This window comes from Stegodyphus dumicola, chromosome 1, assembly GCF_044657685.1.
Source record: "Stegodyphus dumicola isolate Sdum_Otavi_A_Nest chromosome 1, ASM4465768v1".
Classification (NCBI taxonomy): domain Eukaryota; kingdom Metazoa; phylum Arthropoda; class Arachnida; order Araneae; family Eresidae; genus Stegodyphus; species Stegodyphus dumicola.
Window position 1 is genome coordinate 137,841,610 of NC_140768.1, and position 17,608 is coordinate 137,859,217.

Sequence of the window (17,608 nt, forward strand, 5' to 3'; positions counted from 1 at the left end):
TATCATTCATGTACCTCTAATGTTCTAGAGCATCTGATCATTATTTAAAGAAGTTTTTGACATATTGCCATAAAACTGCAGTTTAAAAGAAATAAAATGTATAACTGTAATACAGTAAAAAATTAAATTTATGAAAAAATATAGAAAATCTTTTCAAATAACAAGCATAAAATGCAGATTGTTGTATTATTCCTATTATTTCAAAATGTTGAAGCAAAATAAAAGTTATAAAAAATTTACATATACCTACACACCAAAGATTATATAATGTAGCAAATTGTGTATAATACTTAACTGATATACTTAGAAAAGTATAAAAGAATACAAAATTATAAATTGTGTAGAAATCATTTGTGTAGGAAACAGTATTGCATTACTTTAATCATCCATAATTGTTGATGTGTATTGTTGTCTTCTGTCTCAAAATCTGATGTTTATGTGGTGTCCATCACAATATCACTGTCTCTTTCCAATTTGCTTGAAGAATCCCAATCATAGTTTTCATCATCTGTGCTCTCATAATGGGAAAAGTCAGTCTTTTCTAAGTATTCTAATATTTTGGCCTCAGAAAATTTTTTGTTTATTTTCCTTTTCTTGAATTTCTGTGAATATCATCCCATATGTGTACTGTCGTTTGTTTTTAAAAATGCACATAAAAAAATTTGAACACAAAATTTGAAAACTATGCATGTGAAAAAGAAAAATAATGCTTCACGAACATGCCTAAACTACTTTATCATTCAACTTCAATTCAATTCAAGTGCCACATTAAAAATAAAGCATATAACTGATAGTATTCTACTGATGCACTACTACTGTGCTACTACAGCACACGAATAGCACCATTCTGACACACCAGCACTGCAATAAATGCATTAATTTATAGAAATATTATACATCATATTACATTTAATCATATGTTTTATGTAAATTTGTGTACAATTAATTTTCCTTTGATTGCACTTACCAATTATATATGTTTAATAATATACACCACTTAATAGGTCAATGACATTACTACAGTTAACATTATGGTTAACTTAGTGGTCATGCCATTGTGTGTTATGTTACTCTGACAATTAAATCATTCATGTTAGTGATCACATTTGCCAAGAAGCATATAGTAGAAATCTAATTTCTACAACCACAAAAATAAATTAATTGAATTCTGAGTATTCTTGATTTAAGCCAAGTAAAAGAATGTTTCAGAGTTGTGGTTTCTTTTATCAGAAGGTAACAATAACTTATCAAATCAGAACATAATTTGCATGTGAAAAAAATTGTTATTCAATTGTAGAGATTCAATTTATGAACTGGATCCTGGAGATTTACATTAAAAACCAATATTTGGAAATCTTAGTTTGAGAGATGACAATCTGTATAAGTTTATCTTCTTAAAAAATTGCAAAATTCATCGTTACATTGCTGTTAATTTTAGAATAAAAATTTTCTTTGCAGAAGAAGATTACATATTTTTATGCATTATTTCAAATGGACTATAGAAAAGGAAAAGGTGAATATTTATGTACTGAAAATTAACTTGTAATAAATGCTGAGGTATTTTCATTATTTAAGGATAATTATATTTACAGTGTTATTAAGTAAATGTTGTTTAGAATGTTTTTTTTTTTTTTTTACCTGTTTCAATAGTTCAAAATAGTTTTATTTCTTGGAATAAAAAGACTCAAAATGCAAAATTTTCTCAAAATTACATTATTGATGCAAATGTAAAACTTAATTTTGCATTATTTTAAAGTTCATGCTGTTCTTTAAACCAACATATTTGCATAAGAAAAGCCGAAAGAGAAAATTTACACGAGAAACTAAAAGGCTGGCTGCTTAGGCTTTATGTTTTTAAATCATATTTTTGTAGGTGCATTAATTAAAGAAATTTTAATGGCTTGCTATATAAACTAATACAGCCAACTCTTGATTAACTGGTTTGCAGATTGATCAGACCTTAATTACAAAAAGGGTTCAGCTTGTTTATTGTGAAATGATGGAAAAATTACAATTACAAATTATCATAATAACACAAATTTCTGTAAGAAATGTTAAGAAATGTAAAGAGAAGATAATGCATGACATAACAGCAGTGATAACAAATGATGCCTTGGTATTTAGGATTGTTTTTATATACAATAGTATATAATTTATTTGCACATAATCTGGAATATATAAATATTGTTAAAATCATTCATTAAAATTAAACTTCTGCATTGCAAAAATAAATTTAATTGTACAGTTATTAGTCTTCTGTTTCCCATTGACTGCTCTTGAAATACAAAAGTGTAATATAAAAAAAAATATTTTTCTTTCTTCTACCCCCCTTTTTTTGGAAGTATGCATTTTTAATGCTGATTTAATTTACAGACCCAAATGAACTTATTCTCCAAATTTAACTGCTTAAAAATAGCTGTAAATTATTAATAGTATTTATTGTTAGTTATAATATAGGTTATTCCTCTTTCCTATGCTATTTTAACTACCATCAGTTCAACCGTGATTTTAGATTAACCATGGGCATTCTTCCTGGTATTACCCTCGTTAAGCAGGAGTTGAATGTAATTTTGTAGCTAGTAAATATGATAAATATTTAAAAATATATTTACTTATAAAAAAGGATAACAATAGCAAGATATTTATTGTGATACAGAGTTTAATTGTTTTTAAAAAAATCCATATTTTCTTATTAAGTAAGGTTTGTTTGTTTAGATTTTTGCTGAAGATTTGATGGAAACTGAAAATTTACCCCGTTCACAAGTGTTAAATTATTTATGTGAAACTGAACCTGATTTAGTAATACCTTATTTGGTAAGTGTAAATGTAACTGCTTTTGATTTTTAGACATTTTTTTCCTGGCTGTATCAATGTGTTTGGATTAATAACTATTTTTAATGATGATTAAAGAATGTTTTCTATATATTTTTAAGTTTTAAAAAATGCTACATGTAATAAATCTGTGTGGTAATGAATTTGCAAGCTAAAAATACTGTATTTCCTTACATATTTCTCACAGTAGCTTTTTAGCACCAGGTTTTGAAAGTTCTTTTAAATATTCATGTTATTTTCCCTAACCCCAATAGTTTCAGAAAACAAGCTGCTCTAAACTTCAAAATAAATTCATTCACTTAGTTTTTTTTTTTTTTTTTTTTTTTTTTTTTTACGAACAAAGACAAATCATCGCAAACAATCTGTCAAGAACACATCAAACTTTTCCTTTCTAACCTTTAAGCTTTATGCTAGCCTAACACGAGAACCAACCCATCACAGCAAAGCAAACACAAATTGATATTCAGTCTACTATTTCACGAAATAAGCTGTACATTCACCTCCACTAATTATGGATGATTTGAGGCTATATTTGCTTCATGACATTTGCCTGATTTGATAATAGTCTAACATGAGAACATGTGCAAGGCTAGAATGGCCTTTTCATGGTTCATTCTTTAAAAAAAATAACCGTGAATTTTTCTTTGTATTGTTGCTAAAGTTAGTTCATAATGCTGTTTGATTCAGATTTGTGTGTACCAACTTTCAGAGGTTATTTTTTTCCCCTGGATTGGAAAATTCACCATTATTCTTCAGGTTGGGTATCCTGTGATTTATGATTGTCACAGAAATAACAGTCAAATCGACAGCAAAAGTAACAATTTTTGTACCAAATTTGATAGGAAGATGCTCCCATAATTTGACCAAATGATAGGCATTATATTAGCAAATATTTCAATAAAAAGGTGGATGTAACATAATGTCTCCTTTCACACATTATTTTCATTCCATCCTCTTTGCTCAACAATATTTATATTTCAGAATGTAATTTTTACAATATGACATCTCAAACTGGTAGAACTATATTCTACATTGAATGCATACACTTTCTACTATATCCAGTGTTCTCGGTTTAGGTTGAACAGAATTATAGACACGCTGAAGTATGTAGACCCTTTGCAACAGATGTTTATTATTTTGGAGAAACTTAACACCAGTAACACAAGTAAACTTGCGGAAAGCATATATAAGCAAGCATTGCCGGCTTGATTCGGTCAGTCAGTTTATAATCTTAGTGAAATTAAACTCAGTGCTTTATATAAATAAACAGTGATATAAATTGGTTTATGTAGTATGGTTAGTATTTCATTTGTCGTTGTTTTCTTTGCTAAATATTTGTGTGATCTTTTGCTGTTGTATCTTTTATGTTGAACCGATTTTTTTAACAATAATAAATGTAATAGTGGTCATAAAAAAGTATGTATCCAATCAGTAGCATAACTATAAAGAGATGGAAATATCACAAAAATATGATGATGGTTATTTAAAGTTTGGATTTACGTCCATAGAAATTAATGTTGTTGAGAAACCACAATATGTATTGTATATGAAGTAAGCTGATGTGTAACTTAGAAGCTAATCACCACATCATGGTTGACAGATCTCATGATTATTTTCCCAGGAAGTTAAAAGAACTGAAGCAATAACAACAACAAATTTAAGACTGCATCAATACCAAACAGTGCTTTACTAGCATCTTACAAGGTGGCTTTTGGAATCTCAAAATTTAAGAAGCCTCATAGCATCGCAGAACTCATTCTACTGGCTGCTGTAGATATGGTGAACATCAAGGTTGAGTCTTCTGAGAAGCTGATTTTAAAAGTGTCTTTGTCCAGTAACACAAGTAATTGAAGAATACAGTACATGGCAAAGGATATTGATTATCCATTAATTGAAAAAATTTGTAGAGTCTCACTCTTTTTTTGGTATCATTCACTAAGACTGCAGTTAGAACTAAGCAAATGATTGTTATGTCTAGAATGCAAACAGAAATGGAAGGATGTAAAAGACCATTTTATTAAGAACTCAGTATAGCTGAACAGGAGGCACTCCTGGCTTACAAAATCAACCAGCATATGTGGTGTAAACTGAAAAGATAGGGAATTCAAATTTAAACTAGTCTAAATCATAAGTAAAGGCTACACAAAAATAATTAATGCCAAAATTGGCTCAAACGTGCACCAGTTTGACAGCATTGTTAGCAAGATTAAAGCAATGCCATAGGCAGAATGCTACCGTATAAATTCAACAAGTAATGGGGGTCTTCAGCATACAGAACATACTCTGACTAAGCAGTCTAAGACCTCCCTTTAAATACTATTTCTTTCTACCACTTTTAAATAAATGTGAGCTAAAATTTGCATTTTGGTGGGAAAACAGAAAGGGACAAGTGACAGAATTCTGGACATAAAATAACTGATTTAAGTAAATACTTTGCATGTTAAAGAAGTGGAATTTGGATTGCAGCTAGTTGATTCTATGGATAATAATAAGGATGCTTATTTGATATGCTAGGTATGGTTTATAGATGGTAATAATATTAAAGAAGACCATTTGTGTTGTAAAAATATCACTGCAGTAGCGAAGGCTCAGGATATGTTAGACAGTCTTGTTACATTTATATCTGAAAATAATTTGATTTTCCCTAAGTGCATTGATGTCTGTACTGATGGATCTGCCTGTTATGGAGGATTGCAGGCACTTATTCGAAGCAAATCACCAAATGCACTGTGGATCCATTGCATTATCCGTAGAGAGGAGTTTGCATCAAAGCATCTGAGTCCTGCTAAGTCAGGTGTTAGAATGTGTGGTGAATGTGATAAATTTTCTACAATCTTGTCCATTGAAAGCAAGTAAAAAAAAAAAAAAAAAAAACTGTGAGAGGATATGGGAACCGGAGACACATCTCTGTTCTACTATAGCATTTTTAAGCCGAAATCCCTTAATTTCTCTCTGTAGGGAAAAAACGTGCACTTTTTGAAATGAATGGGGGGGGAAACCTCAAAACTACGAGGGCCATCCAGGAAGTAGATTACGTTTCCGTCTGTGTCCGCTAGGGGCGGGGCTAGCGCGGCCATCTTGGGGTCAGAGCGTTGCGCAGCTCAGTCTGCATCTAGCCGTGCTAGTGAGAGGTTCGTGCTGTGCTCCATTCAGATACTGTGACGGTTTGAAATGTCTGCGTTAATTGAAAATCCCGCGAGCTGCGAGGTGCGCTCAGTAATAAGGTTTCTGACTGCAAAAAACTGTAAACCGATAGAAATCTATCGGCAGCTTCGTGAAGTGTATGGGGACAACATTATCACTGAAGGTGGAGTGCGTCAGTGGGTCATAAGATTTCAAAATGGCCGAACCAATGTTCACGACGAAGATCGAAGTGGGAGACCCAGCATAGTGACCGCCGAACTTCTCGAAAAAGTCGATGCTAAAGTCCGTGAAAATCGAAATTTCACAATAACGGAACTTTCTTTGAGTTTTCCACAAATTTCGCGAAGTTTGTTGCACGAAATCATCAGTGAAAAGCTTGGTTACCACAAGTTTTGTGCAAGATGGATTCCAAAAATCTTGACAGAGGACCACAAAAATCAGCGAATGGCTGCAGCGTTGAACTTTTTGGACGCTTACCATAAGGATGGTGACTCTTTACTCGATCGCATCGTTACTGGTGACGAAACATGGGTAAACATGTGAACTGTGAAACGAAATTGCAATCAATGCAGTGGGGGCACACAAGTTCTCCCCAAAAACCCAAGAAATGCATGCAAACAATGTCGGCAAGGAAGATGATGGCGACTGTTTTTTGGGACAGAAAAGGTGTAATTTTGGTGGACTTCCTGGAAAGAGGCACTACAATAAACTCTCAAAGGTATTGCCAAACTCTCCAAAAACTCAGAAGAGCAATTTAAAACAAGCGCAGAGGAATGTTGAGCTCTAAGATCTTGTTGATTCACGACAACGCCCGGCCCCACACGGCAAATGTCACTCGTAAAGTTCTTGAATCTTTTAAGTGGGAGTTGTTTCCTCATCCGCCGTACAGTCCCGACCTGGCACCGAGCGACTTCCACCTATTCCCAGCAATGAAGAAGTGGCTGGCTATGCAGCGTTTTGATGACGACGCACAGCTGCAAGAAGAGGTAACGAAGTGGTTGAAGGCGCAGGCGGCCGAATTTTTCGACGAAGGAATTTCCAAGCTCGTACATCGCTACGATAAATGCCTTAATTTGTATGGTGACTATGTAGAAAAGTAGTATTTGAGTGTGGCTTTCATCTGTATATAATAAAATTTGTTTCCTATACTTTGTTTATTTTTTTATTCCAAAACGTAATCTACTTTCTGGATAGCCCTCGTATGGAGAAGAAAATTTAATGAAAGTGCAGGCAGATTGTTTTTACTCCCTTGTTTGAAGTAAAGGAAGTATTGTAATCACGAAAATTTTCAGTTATTGTATTTCAACGAAAATATCAGTTACCATTCTTGGATCCATTTGGATATTTTTGTGTAATATCTGTACATATAGACAGAATAAATGGCTCTTTTTTCTGAAACAGATTGTAAAATGGATCCAGGGGAGATTTTTTGTGATGTCTGTCTGTATGTATATACATATGTATTTATCTCGCAAAAAAGAGTAGCCTCAGAACACTTAAATTTTATATATGGGACTGCTGTAACATGTAGTTGTGCACCTGTGTTTTTGGTTGCAATTGGCCACTCTAAACATGTACAAATATATATGTAATAATAAAATTCCATAGTCAAGAATACACTTAATATTCTAACTGTATGTTCTTTTCATTTTTATCGGCATCGGTTTTTTATTTGAAAGTACGTAAAATTAAATCCCCAGCCCCATAGTCAAGTTGTTTTTCCCGCCTTTTCTACACGTACAGTTTTAGAATGTTCTGGAAATATTTAAAGTGACTGGATTGGCTGACGTCATTTTTTGGAAGCTCCGCCTTTCCAGAGGCTATAAAAGGACTCGCAAAAGAATATCGGGGCTTTTTCTTAAATGTCACGATTCAGTAAACTTCATACAAAATGTTATTAGTAGTTCTTTTTTATTTACTCCAGATATCTGATTTTGTAACTGCTATTTCTCCTGACCAATAATAAATGGATCCAGTTTTTTAAACTTATCGTCTGATAATTTAGGCTACGACTACATTTATGATTCTTCAACAATCTTTTTATTCCTGACAAAAGCTGGTACATCATGTATATATATATATATATATATATATAATTTATTTCCTAAACAGTATTGATTAATTGATTATATTATCTCCTAAGTTTAATTAAAGTAGAATTATTTTAAAAGTGTGCATCCATACTGGTAAGTTATATTTTGAAAGATGTTTTGAAGTAATTTGAAAGCAAAATGTTAATAATGTTTTAACGGGGACTGGAGTTAAATCATCACGAGGAATAATATTACAATTGTAAAAGTAAAAATTAAAACATGTAATTATTGTCATTGATCGGAAATTAGTTGACTTTTCAAGGGGAACAAACCAACTCCCGTTCAATGATCAATAATTGATAAAAATACGTAAATATGAAAGTGTTTCGTCTTTACTCGAGTTATAAGTTAAAGCCAAACCGGCAATTCTAGTCAGGCCAAATATTTCCGCGAATAGTTGTTACTCAAAGAACTGATTCTCATGAAGCATTTTAGTCAATTCAATTTGGAGTAAAAATCAATTACTGTAGAGAAATCTTGTAAAACTCGAGTAATCGTCCCCGACACTATCATCTTTATGTATTTGACACCCACTACCATAAATTTCTTCAACCAAGTCTTACCGACTGATATAATTCAAAGCCCCTACTGCCGCTAAGAATTTTCGGACACCCTACACTTCTGAGTCAGACACGAAGAGAACACACTGCCAACTCCCCCACTAGAAAGAATGTAAGTTACTTAATACCTTTCTGGCCTTTATATCTTCATGTACATTCACTGATCTTATTTATATTATTTTCTATTTTATTTTTATATTATTTTTATGTTCTCTTTGATTTGTTTTTGCAAAGTTTGCATTATTTATCTTTTTTATAATCTTCTATGTTTATTTCAACTTTACTTTGATTTCGATTTCATAATGACAATTTCCAATGTTTAATTTTTACAAATAATATAGTACTCAAATACATAAAGATGATAGTGTCGGGGACGATTACTCGAGTTTTACAAGATTTCTCTACAGTAATTGATTTTTACTCCAAATTGAATTGACTAAAATGCTTCATGAGAATCAGTTCTTTGAGTAACAACTATTCGCGGAAATATTTGGCCTGACTAGAATTGCCGGTTTGGCTTTAACTTATAACTCGAGTAAAGACGAAACACTTTCATATTTACGTATTTTTATCAATTATTGATCATTGAACGGGAGTTGGTTTGTTCCCCTTGAAAAGTCAACTAATTTCCGATCAATGACAATAATTACATGTTTTAATTTTTACTTTTACAATTGTAATATTATTCCTCGTGATGATTTAACTCCAGTCCCCGTTAAAACATTATTAACATTTTGCTTTCAAATTACTTCAAAACATCTTTCAAAATATAACTTACCAGTATGGATGCACACTTTTAAAATAATTCTACTTTAACTAAACTTAGGAGATAATATAATCAATTAATCAATACTGTTTAGGAAATAAATTATTATTAACTAACTTTGCAGCAATTGCGCAAGTAATAATAACTTGTATTCGCACTAAATGGATTTAAGTTCATACAACATTATATATATATATATATATATATATGAAATGTAATTTCTCATACATTATTTGTTTTGTGCAGCCGGGGCAACAGGAATGAGACAAATTTTGGAATATAAAGTGGTAGGTTTATTTTAGCATCCATCTCACAAGCGTTCTCCTCGTACCTTGAACAGAAGCCCTACTTATACATATGTGTACGTCACGAGGCTCCTCCAATCAGCGATATTAATTGAAATCACGAGGTGACGCTATCTTCTCATCAGGAGTGTTCTTAAGTACTTTATGTAATATGACAGATTTATGAGTTTGGCGATTTGGCGGGCGCCAACAGGTTAATATATTTTATACTAAAGAAAGGATTTTGCCAAAATTTAGGAACAGGGATGCAATTTAGGTAGAGAATCGCCAACACATTATTAAGCAATATTAATAGAATTTAATTTAATCATTTGATTTAAAAATATCATTACAGATTATCCCCCCTCCCATCTGAAAAGGCTTGCAGTCGCGGCCGTCGACCCAAGACAGTCCAGGTAGTGAGAGCAGAAAATTTAGTTATTAGGAAATTAAGTGAGTAGGAAAACTGATTGGATTTACCTCAAGGCACACAAAATGTTTACATAAAATATGACATAAAATATTTGAATATAATTAATACAGTATATAAAACATAATAAATGATTAATGAAATTATAATATAGTACCTAAGTGCAGAACAAATAAAGCACTAATAACATATTGCTGGTTAGCTACGCGGCAATAGGAAATATAGGAAATAACTGAATTTGTAAGTTTATATCTTAGGGCATGCCATTCACAGTTTGTGTATGAGTCTGTACAATCATTAGAGTTGTCATTCAGGCTCATCTTCAGTCTTTTACTGGTCTTTGGAGATCTCCGGATCATTTAATTAGCGCTAGAATTATGGATTAGCATTGGCACTGAAAACATTTGAGTTTTTATGTCACGGTACTAGAGCTCTTATACTCTTGTTGAAGATACACATTTTTCTAGGTTTTTAACATATTTTGTCACTCTATTTTTCTCTTATTAATGATAACAAAACAAACTTTAACTTCCAACATCCATACCAGTTTTTTGTACACGATGCTGCAGAAACATAAAATGAAATTCAGAAATTTCAACAACTGAAATTTAACTTTTTCAACTGTTGCTACAATTTATAACACAAACATAGAAAAACATGAGCTCAAGGAAATGTGAGGGTATAGTACTCTACTTGTAGTATAGCCTCAATTGAGTGTTTCCCACACGGAAAGTGCATTGAACCTGAAAGCCCAGTAAAAGCCAAGTTTGAAGGAGCCCAGTAAAAGAAAAGGGCAGACAAACTTTCAGACACTGAGAGATAAATCAATTATTAAGGGGGGACAACAGGATGAAAACTAAAAGAAGGGTTGTAGATAGTTTATTGATTTATAAATTTTGATTTATTCATGATGTAATTTAAAGTTCTCGGGTGGATAATAGAACCTTAATTTTGACGCATGTACAATCTCAGTTGGTTTCTTCGTGTGAAAATTTTCCCTGTCGATTTCATAATTAACTTCAGATAATTTATTTATAATCGGATAAGGGCCTGAATAGGGTGAAGTCAATTTTCTAGTATTTGGGTATTCGAATTCCTCGTAAAGGACAAAATCTCCAGGTTGAAATTTAGATTCTACAAATCTGATGTCATATCTAGTTTTATTCTTTCGGTGGTATTCGATAGTTCTTTTCTTTGCTAAAGCCCTTGCTTCATTTAAGGAAGGGTATTTATTTTGATCAATTGGAGATTCAAAAGAGAGGTTACCAAATAGTAAGTATGCTGGGGTGAACTTAGTCACCATATGAGGGGAGTTGTTATATTCGATAACAACTTGCTCTAGCACTTTAGTCCATGGTACTTTTTTAGAAGAAGAATTTACTTTACATTTTAGTCGACTTACTATTGATTGATTTACTCTTTCTACTTTACCATTTGTCTGGGGATGGTGAGATGAAGTTAAAAGTTGTTTAACATTATGCTTTTTAAGAAATTTTTTGAATCTAGAGGAAGTGAAGGCTGCATTCCTGTCACTCAGAATTTTTTCGGGGAATATTTGAAATATTTGTTTTAGACAATTGGCATAGGTTTCTGAAGTTACACTTTTAGAGGGAAAAGCCCAGACATATCTTGTTGCATGGTCAATAACTATATGTAAATATTTTTTTGTAGAATTATAATAATTAAATCCTCCCACAGTGTCAATAGAGAGACATTCGAAAGGTTTGTTGGTTGGGGGTACATCTTGCATAAGACCAAATTTTTTCTGTTTTTTCTTTTTATTAAGTTGACAAGTATGACAATGTTTAACAAAATTTCCGATATCTTCGCTAATATGAGGCCAATAATATTGAGGGGTGATTAAGTTAAGCATAATTTGAACTCCTGGGTGACCAAAATTTTCATGGGTTTTATTCAACAATTTTAATCTTAAAGATTTAGGTACTACAATTTTATAGAAATTCTTTTTCTTAATTACCATCATATCATTTATCTCTTGGTAATTTTTTCCGGAGACATTATCAGTTTTTTGTTGTTGGATTATTTCATTTCTATCAAGTAAATGTACATAATGTTGGAGGTGCTGTGAAACAGGATGTCTAGAAAGCATGTCAGCTTCAATATTGGTAGAGCCCTTCTGATACTTTACTTCATAATTGAACATACTTAGTTTGAGTGACCAACGGAAGAGCCTACCTTTTAAATTTTTAACATTTTTTAGCCAAACGAGGGCCGCATGTATAACAAATTTTTGTCCATGCAGATAGTAATAGAATTTGTCTAGGGCATCTACTATGGCCAAACATTCTAACTCAGTAATCGTATAATTTTTCTCATAATTTCTTAAAGTTCGGGAATAATATGATACAAGGTGAAGGACATCATTTTCATCTGGTTGTTTCAAAACAGCTCCAACAGCAGTTTGAGAAGCGTCAACAAAAATATGACATGGCCTACTGGAATCATACAATTGTAAAACAGGTTTTGAAATCAGTATTCTTTTCATTTCGTCGAAAGCTTTTTGACATTGGTCATCCCATTCCCACTTGACATCTTTTTTCAAGAGCCTTTTTAATGGAGCTCTAATAGTTGCATAATTCGGAATGAATCTATGATACACATTCACACTTTCCAAAACTCTTTGTAACTCTTTGGTGTTACTGGGGTTTTTAAGTTTCTTAATAACTTTTATATTATGGTTATCGAGAATTATTCTACCATTTTTTATTTCATAGCCAAGAAATGTGATCTGATCTGTGGCGAACACACACTTGTTTGTATTCAATTTAATATGCTCCTCTTTAAACACCTCAAATAAAATTTTTAAATGTTCCTTTTCAGAGGAAGAGTAAACGATGATATCATCAAAGTAACTGCAAGCGAAATTAATTTTATTTTTTTGTTAATATTCGTCTAATTGTTCTGTTAAAAATTGCAGGAGCATTTTTGATACCAAAAGGGAGTCTTAGCCATTCGAATAATCCAAAATTCGTGCAAAAAGCTAATTTCTCAGTATCTGCAGGGTGAATCGGGATATGCCAGAAACCAGATCTCAAATCAATTGTAGAAAATACTTTTGCTTTATTTAATTTGTCTAACAAAGTGTCAATGCGAGGAAGAGGGTTTGCATCTGTTTTAGCTAGGGAATTCAATTTTCGATAATCTATACACAATCTAGTTTTCTTACCTTCCTCACGTTTAAGTACTAAAGTCACGGGGGACGAATATGGGCTACAACTTTCTTTAATTATACCTGCTTGTAATAATTGATCAATTTGGGTCTTAATTTCCTCTTCTTCCATAGGAGATGTTCTATAAGGTCTTAATGATACAGGCAAATCAGAATTTAAATTAATTCATTGAGGTTCAATATTAATTTTTCCTACATCATACTTATTTTTAGAAAACACAGATGAATAATCATTTAACAATTTTTCCAAGTTATACTCTTTGTTATCGACAGTATTAGGAACAGCATTTTTCACATGAATGTTAGACTGAGAAACTAATTCCTTTGGATTTGTAGTCCGAGATTTACAGGTTGGAAAATTTCTTACATCATTATCATTATTATTAACACGTGGATAAACATTTGTTGTACCACCTTGAAGTTGGAGGTGTAGAAATATGGGTCGGCTGTCAAAATGGCAGTCATCATTAAGTACAATAGCTCTCTGTTTAATTTTTAAATTAGTACAATCAATACTCAACTCAAATAATTTGCATTCATAAAGTCCTAAAATTACATAATTCAAATTATTATGAAGAACAAACAAGGTAATTTGTTTACTAATCTGTCCAATTTTCATTTGTATAGAACATATTTTGTTGAAGATTATTTTTCCTTTAGTTTGGGTTACTGAAAATGATCTAACTCTTTGTACTTTTAAACGTAATTGTCTAGCTGTTTTGGAAGAAATTATTGATATGGTGGCACCACTGTCTACAACACACTCTAGACATTTCTTATTGGACAAATATCCCGACACCTTTAATAGTCAACTACTGTGAGGGGTTTCTGGGGTTGGTTTTATTGCAAGGGGCGTAACATTAGGTGTATCAGATCTCTCCCCTCTGAAAGGACAAACCTGAAACCAGTGAAAAGCATTTGGGATTGCGTTCCGGGTGCAAAGTCTACAGGGACTGGGTGGCAATGGCAATCTATTTTGAGAATTATAATTATGATGGCTTGTAAATCTTGGCCCACTGAACCGAATATAAATATTACTTGGTCTCTGAAAACGTTGGAAATTGTTGGGTCTAGGAGAATCTTGTCTCACAGTAGTTTCATAGCTTGAAGCTGAAATTCTACTTCTATTAAATCGATTGTAATTTTGGGGACTGTTGCCAATCGGAGTAACAAATCTGGGAGGTGCACTTTTGATTTGTTGATTTTCGCTAATCTTAATAAGCTTATGGACATGAGTAAGCCAAGAGATGGGGTCAGAGGGTGCGTTGATCATCATTAAGGATTTTAATTCTATAGGAAGGCCATCCGTCAGACCCTCCAAGATCATTTCATGAGTTAGATTTAATTTTTTACCAATATCTAATTTTTTGCGAAAATATTGCGTTATGTCCTCTTTATGATTGTACTTGTAATTGGCAAAATCACCAAACGTAGTTAAAGTGGGGTTGAAAAAATTTTCCTTTAAAATTTGGACTAATTCCACATATTTAGTAATTTTATGGCAGTTTTTGACATATGCGCTAAGTGCATTACCTTTTAGATATCGAGCTACATTATTAAGCTTCCACGTTTCATCTTTATCTAAATGAGTTTTGTTAAACTACTCAAGCCATGAATTTATATCCGTATCATTCTGCGCGTCAAAGGGAATTAAACTTGTTTCAGGTTCAGCGCTAGCTGCCCTTAATGAATCATCAGGATCAGAGAGGTTTTCATTAGCCATTATTCTTTTAATAATACTTTCATAAATAAAACTAATAATACTTTCATAAATAAAACTAATAATACTTTCATAAATAAAACTAACTCAAAAATAATACTCTTTAAATTTTCCCAAAATGATATTAAAACCAAAATACATCCTTTAAATACCAAATTTAAAATACATTTATACCAAAATAATACTTTTTAAAATTTTCAAAATAAAAACACTATTATTAAATCAGTAATTATAATTCAATAATAATAATATCATTTGCATCGTCAATCTTTTTACTAATTGCTTCTGTTTGACTTATTGTGACGAGAATACGAGTGATGAAATCGACACGAAAATACACATTTTTGTGCACTCTTGATTAGATTTTCGCAAAACACGATCAATCACCACACAAGCACAAAGCTCTCGAGAGCAACATAGAACGCCGTAGACGTAGGGAAAGATTTCCATCCTCAAAAGTAGGTCAACGGTAAGAGCACATTTGATGAACGACGAACTTTCGATGGAAACACAGATCACACACCACAGGGGGCAGAAGGATGCTTCTCTGGACGTAAAATAATCTGCAGAATACCAGAATACAGGTAACAGAAGGATGATTCTCTTGAAGCAAGAATGCCTAGAGAAAAATGTAGAAACATAGAAGTTGCACAGGGGCAAATTCATCTAAAGTGCATAACATTTTATCCGTATAATCCTTGGGGTATTTTCTTTTTTAGATAATCCCTTTGAAGGTGGTATCCTACCGGCTTTCTGAAATGTAATTTCTCATACGTTATTTGTTTTGTGCAGCCGGGGCAACAGGAATGAGACAAATTTTGGAATATAAAGTGGTAGGTTTATTTTAGCATCCATCTCACAAGCGTTCTCCTCGTACCTTGAGCAGAAGCCCTACTTATACATATGTGTACGTCACGAGGCTCCTCCAATTAGCGATATTAATTGAAATCACGAGGTGGTGCTATCTTCTCATCAGGAGTGTTCTTAAATACTTTATGTAATATGACAGATTTATGAGTTTGGCGATTTGGCGGGCGCCAACAGGTTAATATATTTTATACTAAAGAAAGGATTTCGCCAAAATTTAGGAACAGGAATGCAATTTAGGTAGAGAATCGCCAACACATTATTAAGCAATATTAATAGAATTTAATTTAATCAATTGATTTAAAAATATCATTACATATATATATATATGTATGTATGTATATATTAACTTGGCTTGGTGAGTTCATTTTTTTTATTCAGTTGTAAATTGTGCATTTTGTACTTGAAAAGTAGTGATTGAATTATGTTGTTATGTCCCAGTTAAGGTTTTTATGCCTTTAATTAATCTGCATGTAATAGCTGTAGAACTATCAACAATTTAAAAGTTTTTTTTGAGTGATATTAAACTAAAGAAGCTGCCATTTGTTTATATTTGAAACTTTTAGTAGAATAGTGAATTAAGTCAGTTTGTGCACTAACTTCAGTGTCTTTTTGCCAAGTGGACCAGCAAGTGGATTAGCTTTGGCCTACTGTATTTTCTGGTGTTCTAGAAAAACTTACTGCCAGGAAAGCCATTTTTCATATTATCTTTATTATTCATCTTTCCTTAGCTACCTGATTTCTTAATGTAACTGTATACATAATCTGCATGGTGGTGAAAGTGTGTTTTTAATAATGAAGTTAATTTTTATCTTGCCTGAATTACATATGTTTTGTTTTAGGAATTTATTGTCTACAAATGGGGAGAAGAGAGTAGCATTTTCCATAATGCTCTTGTTAGCAAATATTGTGAAAATATTCTTATGTTATTAGCTGAATATAAGGATTCACTTCCTGAAGGTAAAATTTTATATTTGTAGAAATTCTTAACCTATAAAAAAATTAAATGTGAAAAGTTAAAGACATGTTTCATAAGCTGAAAAGAATTACACAGAAGACATTGTGTATTTTGTCAAAAATCTGTAACTTCCTGACTTCAGATGATCATTCGATTATTGAAAGGCAAAATATTTTCTGAGTTTTGGGCAAATCAGAATTTTGTTCATTTGAATCAAAATTAGTTACAAGTTTTTTTACATAAATTCTCAATATGCACAAGATTTTGTTTAATTTGTTATTAGATTTTGTTAGAAATTTTCTCCAATAGTTTTTAGTAGCAAATGTGTTTGAATAAAGGTTATGTTGAGATCATTATTCAAGTACTATAATACAAGATACGGCTAAATATTCCATAACTGGGGTGTGTTGGCTCCAGAATATTTTGGCCTTCAAAATTTGGCGGATTTTTTTTGGTAGCAATGAGAGCACTAAGATGCGATTTTTAAATGTAAATGGAGTAGTAAGTTTTGCAGTAGTGAAAATTTAAACAGAATAGTAAAATAAGACGATAAAATAATAGATGTGTAAAACAAAGTCCATCACCTTTGCAAATAAAAAAATAGTCCTATCTATGTAATTCATGATGAAATAGTATAATGAAATAATAAATTGTATAACACTTTCCTTGCACTCCAAAATTCACAACCAAGTAAATATATTCAAATTTATTAACAACGAATGCATCATAAACTCATTAAAATATAGGAGTTACAATCCTCATGG

At 32.1% G+C, this 17,608-nt stretch overlaps 1 protein-coding gene across 4 annotated transcripts in view; it reads left to right on the plus strand.

Annotated features, from left to right (window-relative positions):
- The window catches only part of Vps39 (vacuolar protein sorting 39), a 150,157-nt gene that overhangs the window by 95,565 nt on the left and 36,984 nt on the right, over positions 1 to 17,608 (plus strand). For all 4 annotated transcript variants that reach the window (XM_085821308.1, XM_085821303.1, XM_085821295.1 and 1 more), the window contains 2 exons: positions 2,716 to 2,814; positions 16,729 to 16,846. In XM_085821308.1, the coding sequence (XP_085677434.1) occupies positions 2,716 to 2,814; positions 16,729 to 16,846 (217 nt within the window). The remainder of the gene's footprint in view (positions 1 to 2,715; positions 2,815 to 16,728; positions 16,847 to 17,608) is intronic.